The sequence below is a fragment of the Phyllobates terribilis genome, unplaced genomic scaffold, assembly GCF_046119375.1.
Source record: "Phyllobates terribilis strain yellow unplaced genomic scaffold, ASM4611937v1 Scaffold_7__3_contigs__length_470593459, whole genome shotgun sequence".
NCBI classification, from domain to species: Eukaryota; Metazoa; Chordata; class Amphibia; order Anura; family Dendrobatidae; genus Phyllobates; species Phyllobates terribilis.
The window spans coordinates 181,866,547-181,890,316 of record NW_027362767.1 but is presented as its reverse complement, the minus strand read 5'-3'; the positions used below and the strand labels follow the sequence as shown (position 1 = coordinate 181,890,316).

At 43.1% G+C, this 23,770-nt stretch overlaps 1 protein-coding gene across 2 annotated transcripts in view; it reads left to right on the top strand.

Moving 5' to 3' along the window:
* The window catches only part of LOC141154104 (cathepsin K-like), a 105,026-nt gene extending 88,345 nt beyond the window's left edge, over window positions 1-16,681 (top strand). For both annotated transcript variants that reach the window (XM_073639561.1, XM_073639562.1), the window contains 3 exons: window positions 12,925-13,090; window positions 13,273-13,378; window positions 14,243-16,681. In XM_073639561.1, the coding sequence (XP_073495662.1) occupies window positions 12,925-13,090; window positions 13,273-13,378; window positions 14,243-14,342 (372 nt within the window). In that variant the 3' untranslated portion in view covers window positions 14,343-16,681. The remainder of the gene's footprint in view (window positions 1-12,924; window positions 13,091-13,272; window positions 13,379-14,242) is intronic.
* The last annotated feature ends 7,089 nt before the right edge of the window (window positions 16,682-23,770 follow it).

Here is a 23,770-nt window from a genome sequence, read left to right as displayed (position 1 = left end):
ATCCTGAGTTACATCCTGTATTATACTCCAGAGCTGCTCTCACTATTCTGCTGGTGCAGTCACTGTGTACATACATTACATTACTGATCCTGAGTTACATCCTGTATTATACTCCAGAGCTGCACTCACTATTCTGCTGGTGCAGTCACTGTGTATATACATTACATTACTGATCCTGTACTGATCCTGAGTTACATCCTGCATTATACTCCAGAGCTGCACTCACTATTCTGCTGGTGCAGTCACTGTGTACATACATTACATTACTGATCCTGAGTTACCTCCTGTATTATACTCCAGAGCTGCACTCACTATTCTGCTGGTGCAGTCACTGTGTATATACATTACATTACTGATCCTGAGTTACATCCTGTATTATATTCCAGGGCTGCACTCACTATTCTGCTGGTGCAGTCACTGTGTACATACATTACATTACTGATCCTGAGTTACCTCCTGTATTATACTCCAGAGCTGCACTCACTATTCTGCTGGTGGAGTCACTGTGTACATACATTACATTACTGATCCTGTACTGATCCTGAGTTACCTCCTGTATTATACTCCAGAGCTGTACTCACTATTCTTCTGGTGCAGTCACTGTGTACATACATTACATTACTGATCCTGAGTTACCTCCTGTATTATACTCCAGAGCTGCACTCACTATTCTGCTGGTGCAGTCACTGTGTACATACATTACATTACTGATCCTGAGTTATCTCCTGTATTATACTCCAGAGCTGCACTCACTATTCTGCTGGTGGAGTCACTGTGTACATACATTACATTACTGATCCTGTACTGATCCTGAGTTACCTCCTGTATTATACTCCAGAGCTGCACTCACTATTCTTCTGGTGCAGTCACTGTGTACATACATTACATTACTGATCCTGAGTTACCTCCTGTATTATACTCCAGAGCTGCACTCACTATTCTGCTGGTGCAGTCACTGTGTATATACATTACATTACTGATCCTGTACTGATCCTGAGTTACATCCTGTATTATACTCCAGGGCTGCACTCACTATTCAGCTGGTGCAGTCACTGTGTACATACATTACATTACTGATCCTGAGTTACCTCCTGTATTATACTCCAGAGCTGCACTCACTATTCTGGTGGTGGAGTCACTGTGTACATACATTACATTACTGATCCTGTACTGATCCTGAGTTGCATCATGTATTATACTCCAGAGCTGCACTCACTATTCTGCTGGTGCAGTCACTGTGTACATACATTACATTACTGATCCTGTACTGATCCTGAGTTACCTTCTGTATTATACTCCAGAGCTGCACTCACTATTCTACTGGTGCAGTCACTGTGTACATACATTACATTACTGATCCTGAGTTACATCCTGTATTATACTCCAGAGCTGCACTCACTATTCTGCTGGTGCAGTCACTTTGTACATACATTACATTACTGATCCTGAGTTACATCCTGTATTATGCTCCAGAGCTGCACTCACTATTTTGCTGGTGCAGTCACTGTGTACATACATTACATTACTGATCCTGAGTTACCTCCTGTATTATACTCCAGAGCTGCACTCACTATTCTGCTTGTGCAGTCACTGTGTACATACATTACTGATCCTGAGTTTCATCTTGTATTATACTCCAGAGCTGCACTCACTATTCTGCTGGTGCAGTCACTGTGTACATACATTACATTACTGATCCTGAGTTACATCCTGTATTATACTCCAGAGCTGCACTCACTATTTTGCTGGTGCAGTCACTGTGTACATACATTACATTACTGATCCTGAGTTACCTCCTGTATTATACTCCAGAGCTGCACTCACTATTCTGCTGGTGCAGTCACTGTGTACATACATTACTGATCCTGAGTTTCATCTTGTATTATACTCCAGAGCTGCACTCACTATTCTGCTGGTGCAGTCACTGTGTGCATACATTACATTACTGATCCTGAGTTACATCCTGTATTATACTCCAGAGCTGCACTCACTATTCTGCTGGTGCAGTCACTGTGTACATACATTACATTACTGATCCTGAGTTACCTTCTGTATTATACTCCAGAGCTGCACTCACTATTCTACTGGTGCAGTCACTGTGTACATACATTACATTACTGATCCTGAGTTACATCCTGTATTATACTCCAGAGCTGCACTCACTATTCTGCTGGTGCAGTCACTTTGTACATACATTACATTACTGATCCTGAGTTACATCCTGTATTATACTCCAGAGCTGCACTCACTATTTTGCTGGTGCAGTCACTGTGTACATACATTACATTACTGATCCTGAGTTACCTCCTGTATTATACTCCAGAGCTGCACTCACTATTCTGCTTGTGCAGTCACTGTGTACATACATTACTGATCCTGAGTTTCATCTTGTATTATACTCCAGAGCTGCACTCACTATTCTGCTGGTGCAGTCACTGTGTACATACATTACATTACTGATCCTGAGTTACATCCTGTATTATACTCCAGAGCTGCACTCACTATTCTGCTGGTGCAGTCACTGTGTACATACATTACATTACTGATCCTGAGTTACCTTCTGTATTATACTCCAGAGCTGCACTCACTATTCTACTGGTGCAGTCACTGTGTACATACATTACATTACTGATCCTGAGTTACATCCTGTATTATACTCCAGAGCTGCACTCACTATTCTGCTGGTGCAGTCACTTTGTACATACATTACATTACTGATCCTGAGTTACATCCTGTATTATACTCCAGAGCTGCACTCACTATTTTGCTGGTGCAGTCACTGTGTACATACATTACATTACTGATCCTGAGTTACCTCCTGTATTATACTCCAGAGCTGCACTCACTATTCTGCTTGTGCAGTCACTGTGTACATACATTACTGATCCTGAGTTTCATCCTGTATTATACTCCAGAGCTGCACTCACTATTCTGCTGGTGCAGTCACTGTGTACATACATTACATTACTGATCCTGAGTTACATCCTGTATTATACTCCAGAGCTGCACTCACTATTTTGCTGGTGCAGTCACTGTGTACATACATTACATTACTGATCCTGAGTTACCTCCTGTATTATACTCCAGAGCTGCACTCACTATTCTGCTGGTGCAGTCACTGTGTACATACATTACTGATCCCGAGTTACATCGTGTATTATACTCCAGAGCTGCACTCACTATTCTGCTGGTGCAGTCACTGTGTACATACATTACATTACTGATCCGGAGTTACATCCTGCATTATACTGCAGAGCTGCACTCACTATTCTGCTGGTGCAGTCACTGTGTACATACATTACTGATCCTGAGTTACATCCTGTATTATACTCCAGAGCTGCACTCACTATTCTGCTGGTGCAGTCACTGTGTATATACATTACATTACTGATCCTGTACTGATCCTGAGTTACATCCTGTATTATACTCCAGAGCTGCTCTCACTATTCTGCTGGTGCAGTCACTGTGTACATACATTACATTACTGATCCTGAGTTACATCCTGTATTATACTCCAGAGCTGCACTCACTATTCTGCTGGTGCAGTCACTGTGTATATACATTACATTACTGATCCTGTACTGATCCTGAGTTACATCCTGCATTATACTCCAGAGCTGCACTCACTATTCTGCTGGTGCAGTCACTGTGTACATACATTACATTACTGATCCTGAGTTACCTCCTGTATTATACTCCAGAGCTGCACTCACTATTCTGCTGGTGCAGTCACTGTGTATATACATTACATTACTGATCCTGTACTGATCCTGAGTTACCTCCTGTATTATACTCCAGAGCTGCACTCACTATTCTTCTGGTGCAGTCACTGTGTACATACATTACATTACTGATCCTGAGTTACCTCCTGTATTATACTCCAGAGCTGCACTCACTATTCTGCTGGTGCAGTCACTGTGTACATACATTACATTACTGATCCTGAGTTATCTCCTGTATTATACTCCAGAGCTGCACTCACTATTCTGCTGGTGGAGTCACTGTGTACATACATTACATTACTGATCCTGTACTGATCCTGAGTTACCTCCTGTATTATACTCCAGAGCTGCACTCACTATTCTTCTGGTGCAGTCACTGTGTACATACATTACATTACTGATCCTGAGTTACCTCCTGTATTATACTCCAGAGCTGCACTCACTATTCTGCTGGTGCAGTCACTGTGTATATACATTACATTACTGATCCTGTACTGATCCTGAGTTACATCCTGTATTATACTCCAGGGCTGCACTCACTATTCTGCTGGTGCAGTCACTGTGTACATACATTACATTACTGATCCTGAGTTACCTCCTGTATTATACTCCAGAGCTGCACTCACTATTCTGGTGGTGGAGTCACTGTGTACATACATTACATTACTGATCCTGTACTGATCCTGAGTTACCTTCTGTATTATACTCCAGAGCTGCACTCACTATTCTACTGGTGCAGTCACTGTGTACATACATTACATTACTGATCCTGAGTTACATCCTGTATTATACTCCAGAGCTGCACTCACTATTCTGCTGGTGCAGTCACTTTGTACATACATTACATTACTGATCCTGAGTTACATCCTGTATTATACTCCAGAGCTGCACTCACTATTTTGCTGGTGCAGTCACTGTGTACATACATTACATTACTGATCCTGAGTTACCTCCTGTATTATACTCCAGAGCTGCACTCACTATTCTGCTTGTGCAGTCACTGTGTACATACATTACTGATCCTGAGTTTCATCCTGTATTATACTCCAGAGCTGCACTCACTATTCTGCTGGTGCAGTCACTGTGTACATACATTACATTACTGATCCTGAGTTACATCCTGTATTATACTCCAGAGCTGCACTCACTATTTTGCTGGTGCAGTCACTGTGTACATACATTACATTACTGATCCTGAGTTACCTCCTGTATTATACTCCAGAGCTGCACTCACTATTCTGCTGGTGCAGTCACTGTGTACATAGATTACTGATCCTGAGTTTCATCTTGTATTATACTCCAGAGCTGCACTCACTATTCTGCTGGTGCAGTCACTGTGTACATACATTACATTACTGATCCTGAGTTACATCCTGTATTATACTCCAGAGCTGCACTCACTATTCTGCTGGTGCAGTCACTGTGTACATACATTACATTACTGATCCTGAGTTACCTTCTGTATTATACTCCAGAGCTGCACTCACTATTCTACTGGTGCAGTCACTGTGTACATACATTACATTACTGATCCTGAGTTACATCCTGTATTATACTCCAGAGCTGCACTCACTATTCTGCTGGTGCAGTCACTTTGTACATACATTACATTACTGATCCTGAGTTACATCCTGTATTATACTCCAGAGCTGCACTCACTATTTTGCTGGTGCAGTCACTGTGTACATACATTACATTACTGATCCTGAGTTACCTCCTGTATTATACTCCAGAGCTGCACTCACTATTCTGCTTGTGCAGTCACTGTGTACATACATTACTGATCCTGAGTTTCATCCTGTATTATACTCCAGAGCTGCACTCACTATTCTGCTGGTGCAGTCACTGTGTACATACATTACATTACTGATCCTGAGTTACATCCTGTATTATACTCCAGAGCTGCACTCACTATTTTGCTGGTGCAGTCACTGTGTACATACATTACATTACTGATCCTGAGTTACCTCCTGTATTATACTCCAGAGCTGCACTCACTATTCTGCTGGTGCAGTCACTGTGTACATACATTACTGATCCTGAGTTTCATCTTGTATTATACTCCAGAGCTGCACTCACTATTCTGCTGGTGCAGTCACTGTGTACATACATTACATTACTGATCCTGAGTTACATCCTGTATTATACTCCAGAGCTGCACTCACTATTCTGCTGGTGCAGTCACTGTGTACATACATTACATTACTGATCCTGAGTTACCTTCTGTATTATACTCCAGAGCTGCACTCACTATTCTACTGGTGCAGTCACTGTGTACATACATTACATTACTGATCCTGAGTTACATCCTGTATTATACTCCAGAGCTGCACTCACTATTCTGCTGGTGCAGTTACTTTGTACATACATTACATTACTGATCCTGAGTTACATCCTGTATTATACTCCAGAGCTGCACTCACTATTTTGCTGGTGCAGTCACTGTGTACATACATTACATTACTGATCCTGAGTTACCTCCTGTATTATACCCCAGAGCTGCACTCACTATTCTGCTGGTGCAGTCACTGTGTACATACATTACATTACTGATCCTGAGTTACATCCTGTATTATACTCCAGAGCTGCACTCACTATTCTGCTGGTGCAGTCACTGTGTACATACATTACATTACTGATCCTGAGTTACCTCCTGTATTATACTCCAGAGCTGCACTCACTATTCTGCTTGTGCAGTCACTGTGCACATACATTACATTACTGATCCTGAGTTACATCCTGTATTATACTCCAGAGCTGCACTCACTATTCTGCTGGTGCAGTCACTGTGTACATACATTACATTACTGATCCTGAGTTACATCCTGTATTATACTCCAGAGCTGCACTCACTATTCTGCTGGTGCAGTCACTGTGTACATACATTACATTACTGATCCTGAGTTACCTCCTGTATTATACTCCAGAGCTGCACTCACTATTCTGCTTGTGCAGTCACTGTGCACATACATTACATTACTGATCCTGAGTTACATCCTGTATTATACTCCAGAGCTGCACTCACTATTCTGCTTGTGCAGTCACTGTGTACATACATTACTGATCCTGAGTTTCATCCTGTATTATACTCCAGAGCTGCACTCACTATTCTGCTGGTGCAGTCACTGTGTACATACATTACATTACTGATCCTGTACTGATCCTGAGTTACATCCTGTATTATACTCCAGAGCTGCACTCACTATTCTGCTGGTGCAGTCACTGTGTACATACAGTACATTACTGATCCTGAGTTACATCCTGTATTATACTCCAGAGCTGCACTCACTATTCTGCTGGGAGAGTTACTATGCACGTAAATTGAAGCAATGCTGCTAGACCGCGCACAACCTATGGACAGATGTGGCGCTGTTTTTTGCAGAGAGCAGCCACGTCTTTATGGTCCGTTACAAACCCTATAAGTTTTGTTTTCTGTTCTCCTACGTGACTTACTCTCACATCCCCCTGGCTTATCACCATTTTCACTTCCGCTGTATTTCTGCTTATTTATTGGAGGTTCATATAATTCTGTGTTGCCCAGAAGTTGACAACCTCTGTAAAAACATAATGCATTTACACATCTTCTAAGATGGAGGTATATTAGATGTCGTCTTCGGCCACTCCATTCTAGCGCCACCACATGTTCTCTTTCTGGCTCTCTGTGAGGTCCACGCTCACAACCATTACTGGTTTTACTCAGCTCAGGCCTCCTTATTCCTAGCAGTCCCACTGGTCCCTCGGCCCCCTGTGTATGCGTGGTCCTCTGTCTCTTTTTCTTTCTCCTTCCAGCATTAGGCCGCCTATCTGACACTCCTCTTCAAGGCCACCGCTGCCCATCTTCTAGCTGTCGGACCTTGACTCCAGTAAGTAGTCCTTTGTCTGGGACTAATCCACCCCTCCATGTTGGAGACTGCAGCCTGCTTCTCCACAGCATTCTCCACTGCAGGCATGCTAATATCCCTCCGTATCTGAGAGGGCGATGGGGACAATGACCTTTTTTCTCTAGTACGACTCTTCTCCTGGCAAGAAAGCTCTTTACTATACTTTTCCTACTGCTCATGGGTCACAGTTCTGCACCACAAAAAGCCACACACTCCACTCTAGAACATCCCACAGTTAACCCATTGTTACCACACCCACAGTAAGGATTTGGCACCATCTTGAAAAGTCCTGTTCTTGTTGGTGTAAGGGCCGATACCAGCCAATGGTTATATCTGTATCAGCCACCTCCAGTCATTCTGCATTGGCTAAACCGGCCACCAGTAGACCAAAATCAGAAACGTATGGTCCATGTGTGAGATGTGTGTCGGTTCACCAGAGTGATATGATTGTGTAAATCTGTATCCACACCAGTATAACACTGTACTTGTTGAAAGACTGTATATATATTGATGTAAGGTTTTAACTCTGTGAATGATTTAAAATGCATTGTATTACATGATTATACAAGGAGAATAAGCAGTTAATGTATTGATGATAGGGTAGTAACGGTAAAATGTGCCCAGCAACCAAAGGAGAGTTGGTGATTGGTTTAGCTCCAGTGTGGGAGGGGCTGAGGGAAATTCCCAATGGACAGTTAAAAAGCAAGTGACAGGAATAGGTGGAGTGGCCATCTTGGGGGTAGTCTGGAATATGTCATAAACAGAAGAGGACGCACTGGAAGGGAATTCAGCAGCATCTTCTTGTGTGACACCAGGGAAACAGCATATTGGAACTGAGCTTGCTCACGACCAGAACCTGTCCAAGTTTGAGGAAATCCCTGTCAAAAACGCTGTTAAGAGACGATAAAGGCCGGGACCTACATTGAAAAGGTATTGGATACCACTGAGAAATTAAGCTACAAGCATCAATGGTACCGCTCACCCGTTGAAGGGGCCCCGCCGTGAGTAACTGTTCACACACAACATATTGGCGCCAAAATATTCAAGGCAGAGATATCGCCTGCAGTTAGATAGTTAGGTATATTAACTGCTTCTCACAGCGTTTGTTGCTAATACCAGTGTCCAGAACTATCGGATTCGCTGCCACAGTTTATGTTAAAATCCCAATCCAAATATCCCAATCCATTTTGAGGTGCCGACACGGCCCACAACGGACTCCGGACCAGACTTGAACTCCATTTTGTTACAGGAGAAAGTTTCTGCAGAGCATTTTAGTACCGGACAGTTATTCAACTGCTTAAGACTGTGTGCCCACGTAGCGTTTTTCAAGCGTTTATGCTGTGGATTTTCCGCAGCGGAAACGCTTGTGAAATGCTAGGTAATCCGCACCCCATGGTCCCCAAGGGGATTCCGCATGTTCTATGCACATGCTGCGGATTTTTCCGTAGCGTTTATGCTGCTGACAAAAATCCGCAGCATGTCATTTAATTTTGCGGAAGTGCAGCGGAACTCCCGCCATTGACTTGCATTGAGACGCACAGAAACCGCGACTGTACATTTTTACAAGCGGCTTCTATACGTCTCTATGTGCGGATGGTACCCAGGTCTGGAGGAGAGGAGACTCTCATCCAGACCTGGGTACCATTGTACCTGTAAAAAAAGAATAAAATAACAAATAAAGTTTATACTCACCTTTCCGAAGGCTTGTCTCTGAATGCCGGCATCGCTTGAGGACCTGCGGTGACGTCACAGTCATGTGACCGCAGGCCCTTCACCGCTCTGTCTCGCGATATGCCGGCAGCCGGGAACCAGCCAGGAAGCAGCGCTGCAGCCACGCCGGGGCCTCGGGGGTGAGTATAGCTTTATTTGCTTTCATTTTTACGGTTCACACTATATAAATCCATGCCGTTTGCATGGATTTATACAGTGTGACCTAGTTGTCAAGCACTTTCCAAGTGATGCTATCGCCTGGAAAGTGCTTGTCAATCTGCATGCGGAAACGCATGTGAATCCGCATGTATTCCGCATGTATTCTGCAGGAAAAACGCATGTACAATCTGCATGTACAATCTGCATGCGTTTTTTTCTGCCAGGGAGATGCAGAAATGCTGCAGAAATTTTCTGCTTCATTTCTGCATCGTGGGCACATAGCCTTAAGGCTGTGTGCCCACGTAGCATTTTTCAAGCGTATATGCTGCGGAATTTCCGCAGCGTAAACGCTTGAAAAACGCATGTATATCCGCACCCCATGGTCCCCAATGGGATTCCGCAAGTTCTATGCACATGCTGCGGATTTTTCCGCAGCGTTTATGCCGCGTTCAAAAATCCGCAGCATGTCATTTAATTTTGCGTTTCCGCAAGCGGAATTGCCTTTGTCCAATGTATAAAAAACGCAAGGCAATTCCGCATGTGGAAAACGCGTGGTAAACGCGCGAAAAATGCGCGATAAACGCGTGCGGAATTCCGCATGCGTTTTTCCGGGAGAGGACTTGCATTTATGCAGCAGAAATTTTCTGCTTCATAAATGCAACGTGGGCACATAGCCTTAGGCTGTGTGCCCACGTAGCGTTTTTCAAGCGTATATGCTGCGGAATTTCCGCAGCGTAAACGCTTGAAAAACGCATGTATATCCGCACCCCATGGTCCCCAATGGCATTCCGCAATGTCAATGCCCATGCTGCGGATTTTTCCGCAGCGTATATGCTGCAGTCAAAAATCCGCAGCATGTTCATTAATTTTGCGGAAGCGCAGCGGAATCAATGTGTGGATGGTACCCAAGTCTGGAGGAGAGGAGACTCTCCTCCAGACCTGGGTACCAAAGAACCTGTAAAAAAAAGAATAAAATAAAGTTTATACTTATCTTCTGATGTTTTCCCTCTGTCGCGCTGTTGTCTGAAGGACCTGCCACGTCATTGAGTCATGTGACCCACCACATGACTCAATGACGTCACCGCAGGTCCTGCACACAACAGCGTGAGCCGCTCAAGCCTCCGGACGGGGCAGAGAATGCATCAGAAGGTGAGTATAAAGTTTATTTTTTTATTTTTTACCATTCTGAACAAGTTGTCAAGCACTTTTCCAAGTGATGCTTGGAGAAGTGCTTGATAACCCGCATGCGGAAATGCATGCAAAGACGCCTCACAAACGCTTCTACCTGGCGGGAAAACCGCATGTAATATCCGCATGCGATTTTCCCGCCAGGGAGAAGCGTAAAAAATATGCTTCAGGTCCGCAACGTGGGCACATAGCCTAAGACTGTATTTACGGCTAAACTGCCGTCACCGTAGTTTTTTTTGAGTATCTTTGATACAGTTGAGGACGGACTGTTCCTCTGTAAGGCTATGTGCCCACGATGCAGAAATGCTCCGGATTTTTCCTGAGTGTTTCTGCATCTCCCTGGCAGAAAAAACGCATGCGAGTTGTACGTGCGGGTTGTACATGTGGATTGTACATGCGAGTTGTACGTGCGGATTGTACGTGCGGATTGTACATGCGAGTTGTACGTGCGGATTGTACGTGCGGATTGTACATGCGAGTTGTACGTGCGGATTGTACGTGCGGATTGTACATGCGAGTTGTACGTGCGGGTTGTATGTGCGGATTGTACATGCGAGTTGTACGTGCGGATTGTACGTGCGGATTGTACATGCGAGTTGTACGTGCGGGTTGTACATGCGGATTGTACATGCGTTTTCCTGCCAGGAACATGCGGGTGTGAAGCGTTCTTCACTTTCATTTCCGCATGTGGGTTGACAAGCGCTTTCCAAGCGATTTTAGCATCACTTGGAAAGTGCTTGACAACTTGGTCACACTATATAAATCCATGCAACCGGTATGGATTTATATATTGTGACCTTAAAGAATGGTAAAAAATAAAAAATAAATCTATACTTACCTTCCAATGGCCCCCGCAGTCTTGCTTCGCTCCGTCCTGGCTGCCGGCGGCTCGTGGTGCACTGAAGGACCTGCCGTCACATGACTATGACATCAGCGCAGGTCCTTCAATCCACCTCGATCTGCCGGCAAGTGAAGACAAGGAGACCGGGGGCCATCAGAAGGTAAGTATAATGTATATTTTTTATTTTATTCTTTTTTTTACAGTTTCTATGGTACCCGGGTCCGGAGGAGAGTCTCCTGTCCTCCAGACCCAGGTACCATCCGCACATTGAAACGCATGGATTCCGCATGTACAGATCCAGTGATGCGGATGTCATGCGGTCCAATGCAAGTCAATGGCGGCGAAAACGCAGCACTTCCGCAAAATAATTGGTATTGCTGCGTTTTTTTCCGCAATGATAACCCGCAGCGGAAATTTCCGCAGCATGTGCACAGCACATGCAGATTATCATTGGGGAACATGGCAGACCTTCTACCAAGCGTTTTTTAAGCATTTCTGCAGCGGAATTGCCACTGCGGAAACACTTAAAAAACGCATAGTGGGCACACAGCCTAAATACTACGGGAAGGGAGAGGGAAATTTGTTTGGGGAAATATAGGAAATATTTGTAAGATTGTAAAACCTCAGTGTTGTACCGCACATATAATTAAACCAATTCTTAGGGTGTAAAACGGTAATAGGTGGCTGTTTTAGACAGGTACGCCGGCAGGCAAATGTATAGAAAAAGATAGTAAATACCGACTGCTTAGGTGCCACGCTGTATAGCACAGAGGGTCCAGCTGTTCACTAATGTTTGCATAATGTTTAAATGTTTTGTATTGTCTTGGTGAAAATATACACTTAAATAAGTACAATTCTTTTGGGATAAAACTGTGTAAGAGTTGCTTTTCTCGTCCGTGGCTCCGCCGTGTCCTGAAGAACACTCCCGGTACACGACTTACACATGCGCGGCTGAGCACTAGAAAGGCCCTCAAGGAAGCACTGCATGGTTTGATGTTAGTGTCACTCATGGAAACTCACGCCCGTGATACCCAACATAAGACATAAGCACCGTGTTGTGTAGTAGGCAATAGTCCTGAATTTGCTGGGATGGCCCTAAATGTTTGCACACAATCTCGGCAGGAGTCTGACTTCAAGCTCAGGGGCTCTAAAATCTCCAACAGGTTTTCTCATATGAGTAAAAAAAGAGACCTGCAGTGCCCCCCCCCCCTAAGCCCCAGGGCAGAGGAATGAATGCAACCCCTGCATCCACTATGGTTATGCCTCTAAATCTCGGCAAAAATGGGCAGGTTTTATACAACGCCCACCCAAAAGCGGGAGTCTGTAAAGTGGGACATCTCAATTTTTACCAACCAAGATGTTGGCATTGGTGACTCTCACGATAAGGATGTCAAATTTTTTGGTCTCCGTTTTTGTATTGCAGGATCAGTCCTGTAACTACACTACCGCTGGCAGAGCCGCCAAATGCAGATCTTACAAGGAAGTGCAAGAAGGAAGCGAGAAGGCGCTGAAGAAGGCGGTGGGCACCGTCGGGCCCGTGTCAGTAGGCATCGATGCCACTCTATCAAGCTTCCAATTTTACAGTAAAGGTAAGACTCATTTTGCATAGCACCAATGTGGGGATCAATCCAGCTAATTCGGAATCTTTATAGAATTGCTCCTTGGGAAAAAAACAATTGTAAATTAATTCTCCTTAAGTAGAAAACTGTATCTTTAACACCACCTATATTTTGAGACCCATAACACTTTTTTCTCTTCTTCTTATATTCAGGTGTATACTATGATGAGAATTGCGACGCAGCAGATATAAACCACGCTGTCCTCGTCGTTGGGTATGGAGTGCAGAAAAAAGCCAAATATTGGATTGTAAAGAACAGGTACAGCGTGCTGGGGACATTTAGCCTTCGAGGGGCTGAAATGCCTCAATTTCAACTCTGTCTGTAAAAGCGCTTAAAGGGAAAGTCAAGAATAAAACTATCTTTTTGTTTTCTTAATTCAGTTTCTGATTGATTTCTTAATATATGTTTAGAGTGATTATTAAAGCTCTATTTTTCAGATACAGAGCTTCAAATCCTTTGCATTGATATAGAGTTAAAATAAAACATGATGACTACCTTCAGTTGACACAAGGGGGAGTTTAAGTCAAAGTATCTGGTCATAAAAAGTAAGCTCCTATGCTCCCTCTAGTGGTGGCTGCAGTAAGACAGAATTTTATAATTTAGATCTCATCCAGTCAGAATATTTGGATTATTTTTAAAAAACAAAATGTTGTAATATACTTCATTACTTTAGTGTTATTACAATTCCAAGTCCATGGTCTTTTAAATGCAGCTTTCATCTGCTGCTCAGCAGAGACACATATACTGTAATCAAATAGTCTGTATACAGGACTATCCCTCTCTCAGTTAGGGGAAAGTAGCGCAAAGAGTCTCAGACAAGGAAAGTATCTTACACAGACTGTTTGAATATAATGTATGGATCCCTGCTGAGCAGCAGATAAAAGCAGCATCTAAAGGAGCATGACCTGGGCTCTGCAGCATAATGTTTGGGAGTGTAGTAGGCAAAATAAAATAATGATGTATACAGTATTACAAAATGTAGTACATTTGCAAAAGGTGATCAATAATTATATAAAAAAAATTATTTTGAAGTTTTAGAAAATATTAGATATTTAAACTTCTATAATCTTGAAGGACATAGTTTATTTTTCAATCTGATTATGTTGTTTCTTTTCTTTTCAGTTGGGGTGATACCTGGGGCGATAAAGGCTACATCTTAATGGCCAAAGATAGAAACAATGCCTGTGGCATTGCCAACCTTGCCAGCTATCCTCTCATGTGACCTGTCATGGGAGCAGATGAAGCAGAGATTTGAGCCACCACCCATCTTATAACCCTGCCGAGAGTTTACATACAGTACCTGATTGCATTCAAGTTGTGGAACTATTGTATACAAACACTTTTTTTTTGCTTTTCTAATCTCGTCCAGAAAGATTTTATTTTTATTTAGTTCATTGAGTGGTCAGCGGTGGGAGATAGGATAAGAACTGGAATTAAACAATTCTGGTTACATATCGTCCTGATCTCGCAGGGGTAGTCCTAACTTGATGTGGAATTTGGAGAGCCTACAGGTACAACTCATTACCAAGCATACAAGAGCTACAATAGTCATCACCAGTCTTCCTTGCCTTAGGTTAAGTCTTGCCAGACTGGGTACATTGTGGGACAGTTTTCTTTAACCCTATCCAAGTTGAGCTTTACAGTTACTCTTAAGGTCCAACATTGACCCAGGAAGAATTACCACCAGCCTTCCTTGCCATAGGGTTAATCTAGCCAGACTGGGTACATTGTAGGACAGTTTTCGTGAACTTTATGCAAGTTGAGCCTTACCATTACTCCTATGGTCCAACATACACCCAAGAAGAACTATCACCAGCCTTCCTTGCTTTAGATTTAGTCTTGCTAGACTGGCCACATTGTGGGATAGTTTTCTTGAACCCTTCCCAAGTTGAGCCTTACCGTTACTCACATGGTCCAACATTCACCCAGGAACAATTACCACCAACCTTCCTTGTCTTAGGTTTAGTCTTGCCATACCGGGCACATTTTGTGAGAGTTTTCTAGAACCCTACTTAAGTTGAGCCTTAACATTACTCATATGGTCCAAAATTCACCCTTGAAGAATTACAAGTAGGCTTCCTACCTTAGTGTTGCCACACCGGACACATTATGGGACAGTTTTCTTGAGCCCTACTCAAGTTGAGCCTTACTGTTACTTATGTAGTCCAACATTCACCTAGGAAGAACTATCACCAGCCTTCCTTGCCTTAGGTTTAGTCTTGCAAGACTGGGAACATTGTGGGACAGTTTTCAAGAACCTATATGGTCCAAAATACAACCCGGGAAGAGTTACCACTAGACTTCCTTGCCTTAGATTTAGTCTTGCCACATTGGACACATCGTGGGACAGTTTTCTTGAGCCCTATTGAAGTTGAGCCTCAGCGTTACTTCTATGGTCCTACATTCACCTCGGAAGAACTACCACCAGCCTTCCTTGCCTTAGGTTTAGTCTTGTGAGTCTGGACTCATTGTGTAACAGTTTTCTGGAACCTTAGTCAAGGTGCACCTTAACGATACCAAAAACATTCAACATTCCCCACACCGCCCAAAAAAAGGTTCCTCTGGCTTCAGTGAATACGCTAATAGTCACAAGTTGTTCATATTGATGGTATGTGAACACTTAGCGGCATGTTTCATGGCGATTGGACCTTCTTACTATCAAAAGGTTTTCCGATCAACTTGTGTCCTCAGATATCTCAAAATTAAGGATTATAACTATCTAATACACTCTACTGAGAAGCATATAATTTACCCTCACATTAGTTGACTGAGGGGGTGTAATGAAGTCAGATCCAACAGGCTATCCAATAGTAATTCTATGACCAAACTCAAGTCATTTTCTTATGGACTAATGGGTGGGTCCAAAGCTGGTTGAGTACTTACCAGGGAAGGCACCTAACTCTGTCCAGACCCTTGGCACTGATCCTAGTAAGAGATGGCATGTATGTATGGTCAACGGGACATATGATGGTAATGGTCATGTCTCTACTAAAACCAGTAACAATAATTTTTATTTTTATAGCGTCTACATATTCCGCAGCACTTTACATTTTAGAGGGAACTTGTACATTCAATAAAGACGTTACAGAGTAAAAATAACTCAGATACCAGGAGGAGTGAGGGCCCTGCTGCTCGCAAGCTTACAATCTATGAGGAAATAGGGGAGATACAAAAGGTAAAACCAGTGATACAAACTGGCCAAGGCACGCAGGAGGGTTGTCCAACAGCCAGCAACAAAACCCATCTGCCAAGCTAGATACAAATACCATAAAATAATGAAAACCACCTACATCTGAGCAAACATCTGGATCCTAAATAATAGACATAATATCAAACATTCTGCCTCAGAAAATCCAAATTTAGCTTTACATCAAATCTGACCACTGAAATGACCACCTCACCAGATTATATATGTATCCTAATATACGGCTAGAGTCGGGTACTCTTGGATTTGTATCCTGTTTTCCTAATGAAAGTCTCAGATTTTGTTTTTCTGCATTTTAAAATGTGAGTTTAATTTTTTTACTTTTACACTGATTAATAAAAAAGACTGTAAAATAATTTGATGATTTCTGATTATTTCAGATTGTGACATATATGTAGGTAAATCAGATTTGGAGATAGAATAAATGGTTCAGTCTGGTGGATCTTTCTTACATTATTGGGTTTTAGATGGGTTTTCTTCTTTTTTTTTCCTCAAAAATGGGAGGAGTAGGAAATGTTTCAGATGGTGCTTGAAGAAATATAATGCAGAAGAAAGAAGCATGCCAAGAAAAAGGGATCGCCTTAAAAAATAACAAAATTTATTAATGGGATATCAAATAAATAGATAAAGATAGACAACATATAAATATATAAGCAATTAAAAAATAGAAGGTTATATCAATACAAATTACAACATGCTCATAACAGAGCTAATGTCTAACCTCTACTGCCCTATTAGGTTGTGTGATATTTCTACTCACTTGGGTGCGTCGCCAGGCAAAACCAGAAGTGTTTCCGTTTAAATGTTCAAGTCGGTTTATTGCTCCATAAACCGTCCTCAAGAAAAAGGGAAAATAAACGGCCTTCAGTGCAGGCAAAACAAAGAAAACAGTTCTTTAGATAAAGTCTCAGGTTAGCCAGTCCTGTGGGCACACAGGCTGGATAGCATCCAGTACACTGGTTCAGTCTTGATATCACACAGGAGGCCTTTTCCCTCCACACACACAGACCATGTGTCAAACAACAGACTCCATTTTAAATTCGTAAACACAACCAAAGGTGAGGTATGTGGGCAGCCAGACCCGCCCATCTCTCAGGCTGCCCGTAAAACCTGGGCCCGGATGCACCAAACAAACCTCTTAGTGCTATGTGCACTAGAGCAACACTCCAGGATTACATCACAGACGACAACCATCTCTGTGACACATACCTCCCATCAACTATATGTCCGGTAGCTGCCTTACAGTTGATAGACCCTTAGTAAAAAGTAATAGATCTCTAATATATAAACAAACCTCACTATGCTATAACGCTGAAAAAAAGCAATTGCAAAAATTAGGTTACAATAAGAGTATATTACTAGCACAATGTGAGAGATATTATAGCTGCTAGCTTTAAATGCCAAGCATATACATGGAAGTATGGAAAAATAGCTTGGGTTCATCCGGGCAAAAAATATATACAGGAGGGAAAAGCCCCAAGTGTATCGATACTAGCGTTGTAGCTTCCTCAGTGATAATGTACTACCACTAGTGTTATGGCTTCCTCGGGGGTAGTATAATACCAGTAGTGTTATGGCTTCCTCAGGGGTAGTATAATACCAGTAGTGTTGTGGCTTTCTCAGGGGTAATATACTACCACTAGCATTGTGGCTTCCTCAGGGGTAGTATAATACCACTAGTGTTGTGGCTTCCTCAGGGGTAGTATAATACCACTAGTGTTGTGGCTTCCTCAGGGGTAGCATAATACCACTAGTGTTGCAGCTTCCTCGGGGGTAATATACTACCACTAGTGTTGTGGCTTCCTCAGGGGTAGTATAATAGCAGTAGTGTTGTGGCTTTCTCAGGGGTAATATACTACCACTAGTGTTGTAGCTTCCTCAGGGGTAATATACTACCACTAGTGTTGTGGCTTCCTCAGGGGTAGTATAATACCAGTAGTGTTGTGATTTCCTCAGGGGTAGTATACTAAAACTAGCATTGTGGCTTCCTCAGGGGCAGTATACTACCACTAGCATTGTGGCTTCCTCAGGAATAGTATACTACCACTAGCGTTGTGGCTTTCTCAGGGGTAGTATACTACCACTAATGTTGTGGCTTCCTTAGGGATACTATGCTACCACTAGCATTGTGGCTTCCTCAGGGGTATTATACTACCACTAGCATTGTGGCTTCCTCAGTGGTAGTATACTACTACTAACATTGTGGCTTCTACAGCGGTAGTATTCTACCACTAGGAATGTGGCTTCCTCAAGGGTAGTATACTACAACTAGCATTGTGTCTTCCTCAGGGGTAGTATTCTATCACTAGCATTGTGGCTTCCTCAGGTTTAGTATACTACCACTAACATTGTGGCTACTTCAGGGCTAGTATACTACCATTAGTGTTGTGGCTTCCTCAGGGGTACTATATTACCACTAGCATTGTGGCTTCCTCAGGTCGTAGTATACTACCACTAATGTTGTGGCTTCTTCAGGGGTAGTATACTACAACTAGCATTGTGGCTTCCTTAGGGGTAGTATACTGGCACTAACGTTGTGACTTTCTCAGGGGTACAAAACTACCACTAGCGTTGTGGCTTTCTTAGGGGTAGTATACTACCACTAACATTGAGGCTTCCTCAGGGGTACTATACTACCACTAGCGTTGTGGCTTTCTTAAGGGTAGTATACTACCACTAGCATTGTGGCTTCCTCAGGGGTACTATACTACCACTAATGCTGTGGCTTCTTCAGGGGTACTATACTACCACAAGTGTTGTGGCTTTCTTAGGGGTAGTATACTACCACTAAAGTTGTGGCTTCCTCAGGGGTACTATACTACCACTAGCGTTGTGGCTTTCTTAGGGGTAGTATACTACGACTAACATTGTGGCTTCCTTAGGGGTACTATACTACCATTAATGTTGTGGCTTCTTCAGGGGTAGTATACTACAACTAGTGTTGTGGCTTCCTTAGGGGTAGTATACTGGCGCTAACGTTGTGGCTTTCTCAGGGGTACTATACTACCACTAGCGTTGTGGCTTTCTTAGGGGTAGTATACTACCACTAGCATTGTGGCTTCCTCAGGGGTACTATACTACCACTAATGCTGTGGCTTCTTCAGGGGTAGTATACTACCACTAACATTGTGGCTTCCTCAGGGGTACTATACTACCACTAGCGTTGTGGCTTTCTTAGGGGTAGTATACTACCACTAACATTGAGGCTTCCTCAGGGGTACTATACTACCACTAGCGTTGTGGCTTTCTTAAGGGTAGTATACTACCACTAGCATTGTGGCTTCCTCAGGGGTACTATACTACCACTAATGCTGTGGCTTCTTCAGGGGTACTATACTACCACAAGTGTTGTGGCTTTCTTAGGGGTAGTATACTACCACTAAAGTTGTGGCTTCCTCAGGGGTACTATACTACCACTAGCGTTGTGGCTTTCTTAGGGGTAGTATACTACGACTAACATTGTGGCTTCCTTAGGGGTACTATACTACCATTAATGCTGTGGCTTCTTCAGGGGTAATATACTACCACAAGCGTTGTGGCTTCCTTAGGGGTACTATGCTACCGCTAATGCTGTGGCTTCTTCAGGGGTACTATACTACCACAAGTGTTGTGGCTTTCTTAGGGGTAGTATACTACCACTAACATTGTGGCTTCCTCAGGGGTACTATACTACCACTTGCGTTGTGGCTTTCTTAAGGGTAGTATACTACCACTAGCATTGTGGCTTCCTCAGGGGTACTATACTACCACTAATGCTGTGGCTTTCTTATGGGTAGTATACTACCACTAGCATTGTGGCTTCCTCAGGGGTACTATACTACCACTAATGCTGTGGCTTTCTTATGGGTAGTATACTACCACTAGCATTGTGGCTTCCTCAGGGGTACTATACTACCACTAATGCTGTGGCTTTCTTATGGGTAGTATACTACCACTAGCATTGTGGCTTCCTCAGGGGTAGCATACTACCCCTGAGGAAATCACAATGCTAGCGGCAATACACATGGGGCTTTTCCCTCCTCTATACATACTGTTTTGCCTGGATGACCCCAAGCTATTTTTCCATACCTCCATGCCTATGCTGGGCATTTAAAGCTTGCGGTTATAAAATCTCTCACATTGTGCTGGCAATATCCTCTTACTTCAACCTAATATTTTTAATTGCTTTTTTCAGCGTAATAACATTGCCATATTTATATGTTGGGAGTTTTCCTGTTTATACATACAGTATATATTATTTTTCTTTTAACAACAGTGTATATACCTGTTATATGCTGTTCCTTTTTGGTGTGTTTTGCACTAACAGTGCTGTGTTGACCTTTCCTGAGGTTTCATTTAACTGGTTAATATATATTGTGGATGATTATATGTCTTGATACCCTGTATTATGGGCCGCTGCGGAGTTATAGCACAGTGAGGTTTGTTTCTATATTAGAGATCTATTACTTTACAATAGGGGTCTATGATCCCAATAGGGCACTAGAGGTTAGACATTAGCTCTGTTATGAGCATGTTGTAGTTTGTATTTATACAACCTACTATTTTTTGGATTCTTTTAAGACTTATATGTTGTCTGTCTTTATCTATTTATTTGATATCCAATTAAAAAAAAATGTTGCGGCCCGGCTGTCTTTAGAAAGACCAGGGCTCATCCCACTGAGCACCCGCACTCCTTCCCTGTGGGCATAATACTACTCGGACCACACAGGGTGAGGGTAAAACAGCGTGGCAATACTTTATTGAACCACAAAACAGGCAATAAACTGATAGAACAGTCCCAGCAAATACCCAAGATGGTGCAGATTACAGAGTCTCACCTTTCCGCTGGCTCGCCGAGATTAAAGCAGCTGCGATTTCGGGGCTTCCAGGGCCGACTACCCCAACCAGTAGCACCCCACTTTTGGCGGGCACCCAGAGAGGAGGTAATGACAAGCTTAGGAAGCTGACAATCCATTGATGTGGCCAGGTGACCTGTTCCAACCTGGCTTCTCCAAATGTCTCAATGGGTTCAGTGATGGTGAATGGAGCAGATCTGTATTCCTCCAGCTGGGACATGGTCCCTTAAGCTGGCGTGCTGTAGAGTCACTCTGGGAACAGAGGCATATCCCCCTTTTATAGTTCAGAATTGTCCTCCAGGCCATCATTCACAGGTCAGTGGGAGGGTGGGATGAGGTCATCTCTCATTATTTGAGTATTTAATCAATCTGCATAGTTTGTCCTTCACTGTTTGCAGGTCAACAAGCTACATAGACTTATACAATGGGCAATCAACATATTAACAAACATCGATTGTTCAATTACCCTGCATCCCTGTCCTCCAAAAATAGTAACACAATAAGTTGCAACAAACATAAACTAAAGAGTCAATGTTCAGGCTCATATATCAATGGCCTATGTCTCTTCACCCACCGAAGAAACATGTCTGGCTTAATAAAGAACAAATGCTGTGTCGTCACACTTATGTATTTTTTTAAGGTGATCCCTTTTTCTTGGCATGCTTCTTTCTTCTTTCTTATGCATTTGACTTAGATTGGCATGCTTTAGGTTGATTCTTCACTTATATTTGGTGGTGTCCTCTTTGTATTTTCTTACCTTAAATAAATATAAATGCTGATGCTTCAGTAGGAATTCAGAATTATTTTTTAAAAAGAGGTGGGCATCATTTTATCAGCGCTTAGTCAAAGTGGTCTCTGTAGTAGAAACTAGGACTCAAAGTGGTACACCCTCTTGGATTGGACGGCTCCTTCTCTCTCACTATTTTAATTTTATTCTCTTTTTTTGTTGCTAGTGTCTTTTTTATTCATTGAGTTATATTTAGTTTAAAATTTAAGGGGTTAATGCTTTATGTTGCTGATGTACCTTTTCGGACATTGATCTTGCAGGTCTGGACTGTACAAGTGCACTATATTGAGGAGAACACAGTAGCTCCTTCACAGCAGGATAAGTATGGGGACTAGACTCTTACAGGTTAAGATGGTTACCTTTAGTAATTAAAATTGGAGGAAATTTCAGTCTACAGTATTCATTCATTTCCAGATCTCCCGATATGCAGTTTGTAGCCTGATCCAAGATTCCGATATTTCTCTTGTGGGAGTGTCCCTCCCAGTAATATATGCTGCATGTATCCACTGTGTGTATCCAGTGTGCTGTTGTCTTCACTGCTTATATATCATCACAGCTTCTAGCCTGCACTTATTTCTGCTTCATGCGCTTTCCTCTTTAGCTATAGCCTGCCTGTTTTCTCTGCCCTCCCTGAGACTGTACATGCTCTATACTTTCTCCACATTGTGGAGAGTTGCATAGAACATATCTGAGGTTGTGCACACAGTGGTGTACATGGAAACTATAGAGTTCTATAGCAAAAGTCCTAATTGGGCCCCCCTACATGCCCCCCCCCCCAAAAAAAAAAAAAAAAAATTGGCAGAGTAGGCAGGGTCCTGCTTTACAACTTTTAAAATTAGGGGTAGGCACACGAATTACGGCAGGTACACAGTCATTTTGCCAATACTGAAGTCCCTTAGTGGTCTCATCCACTACTATACTGATTTCATGGCTCTTATAGAGTATAATGCCCTAAAAAAATGCCCCACATACTGCATGATACCCCCACAGTGGATTCTCCCCGCAGTCTCCCCTCATCCATATTATGATGACTCTACAGTTCCTCCAGCAAAGTATGATGCCGCCAGAGTAACCCCAACACAGTATAATTCTTCCCACAGCATGATGGCCATAAACTGCCCCCCACACAATAGGATAGCCCCAGAGCTCCCCTATATATATCATGATTTCTCCCAATCCCCTTTACACAATATGATGTCCTCAACAGATCCCACAGTCAGTGTGAGTTACATCCCCACATACAATATGATGTCCCCTACAGCCCCAACATGCAGTTTGATGGTCCCCATATACAATACGATGGCCCCCACAGCTTCCAAAACAGTATGAGGACCCTACACACAGTATGAGGACCCCACACACACAGTATCAGGACCCCACACACACAGTATGAGGACCCCACACACAGTATGAGGACCCCACACACACAGTATCAGGACCCCACACACAGTATGAGGACCCCGCACACAGTATGAGGACCCCACACACACAGTATGAGGACTCCACACACACAGTATCAGGACCCCACACACAGTATGAGGACCCCACACACAGTATCAGGACCCCACACACAGTATGAGGACCCCGCACACAGTATGAGGACCCCACACACACAGTATGAGGACTCCACACACACAGTATCAGGACCCCACACACAGTATGAGGACCCCACACACAGTATCAGGACCCCACACACAGTATGAGGACCCCACACACAGTATGAGGACCCCACACACAGTATGAGGACCCCACACACACAGTATGAGGACCCCACACACAGTATGAGGACTCCACACACACAGTATCAGGACCCCACACACAGT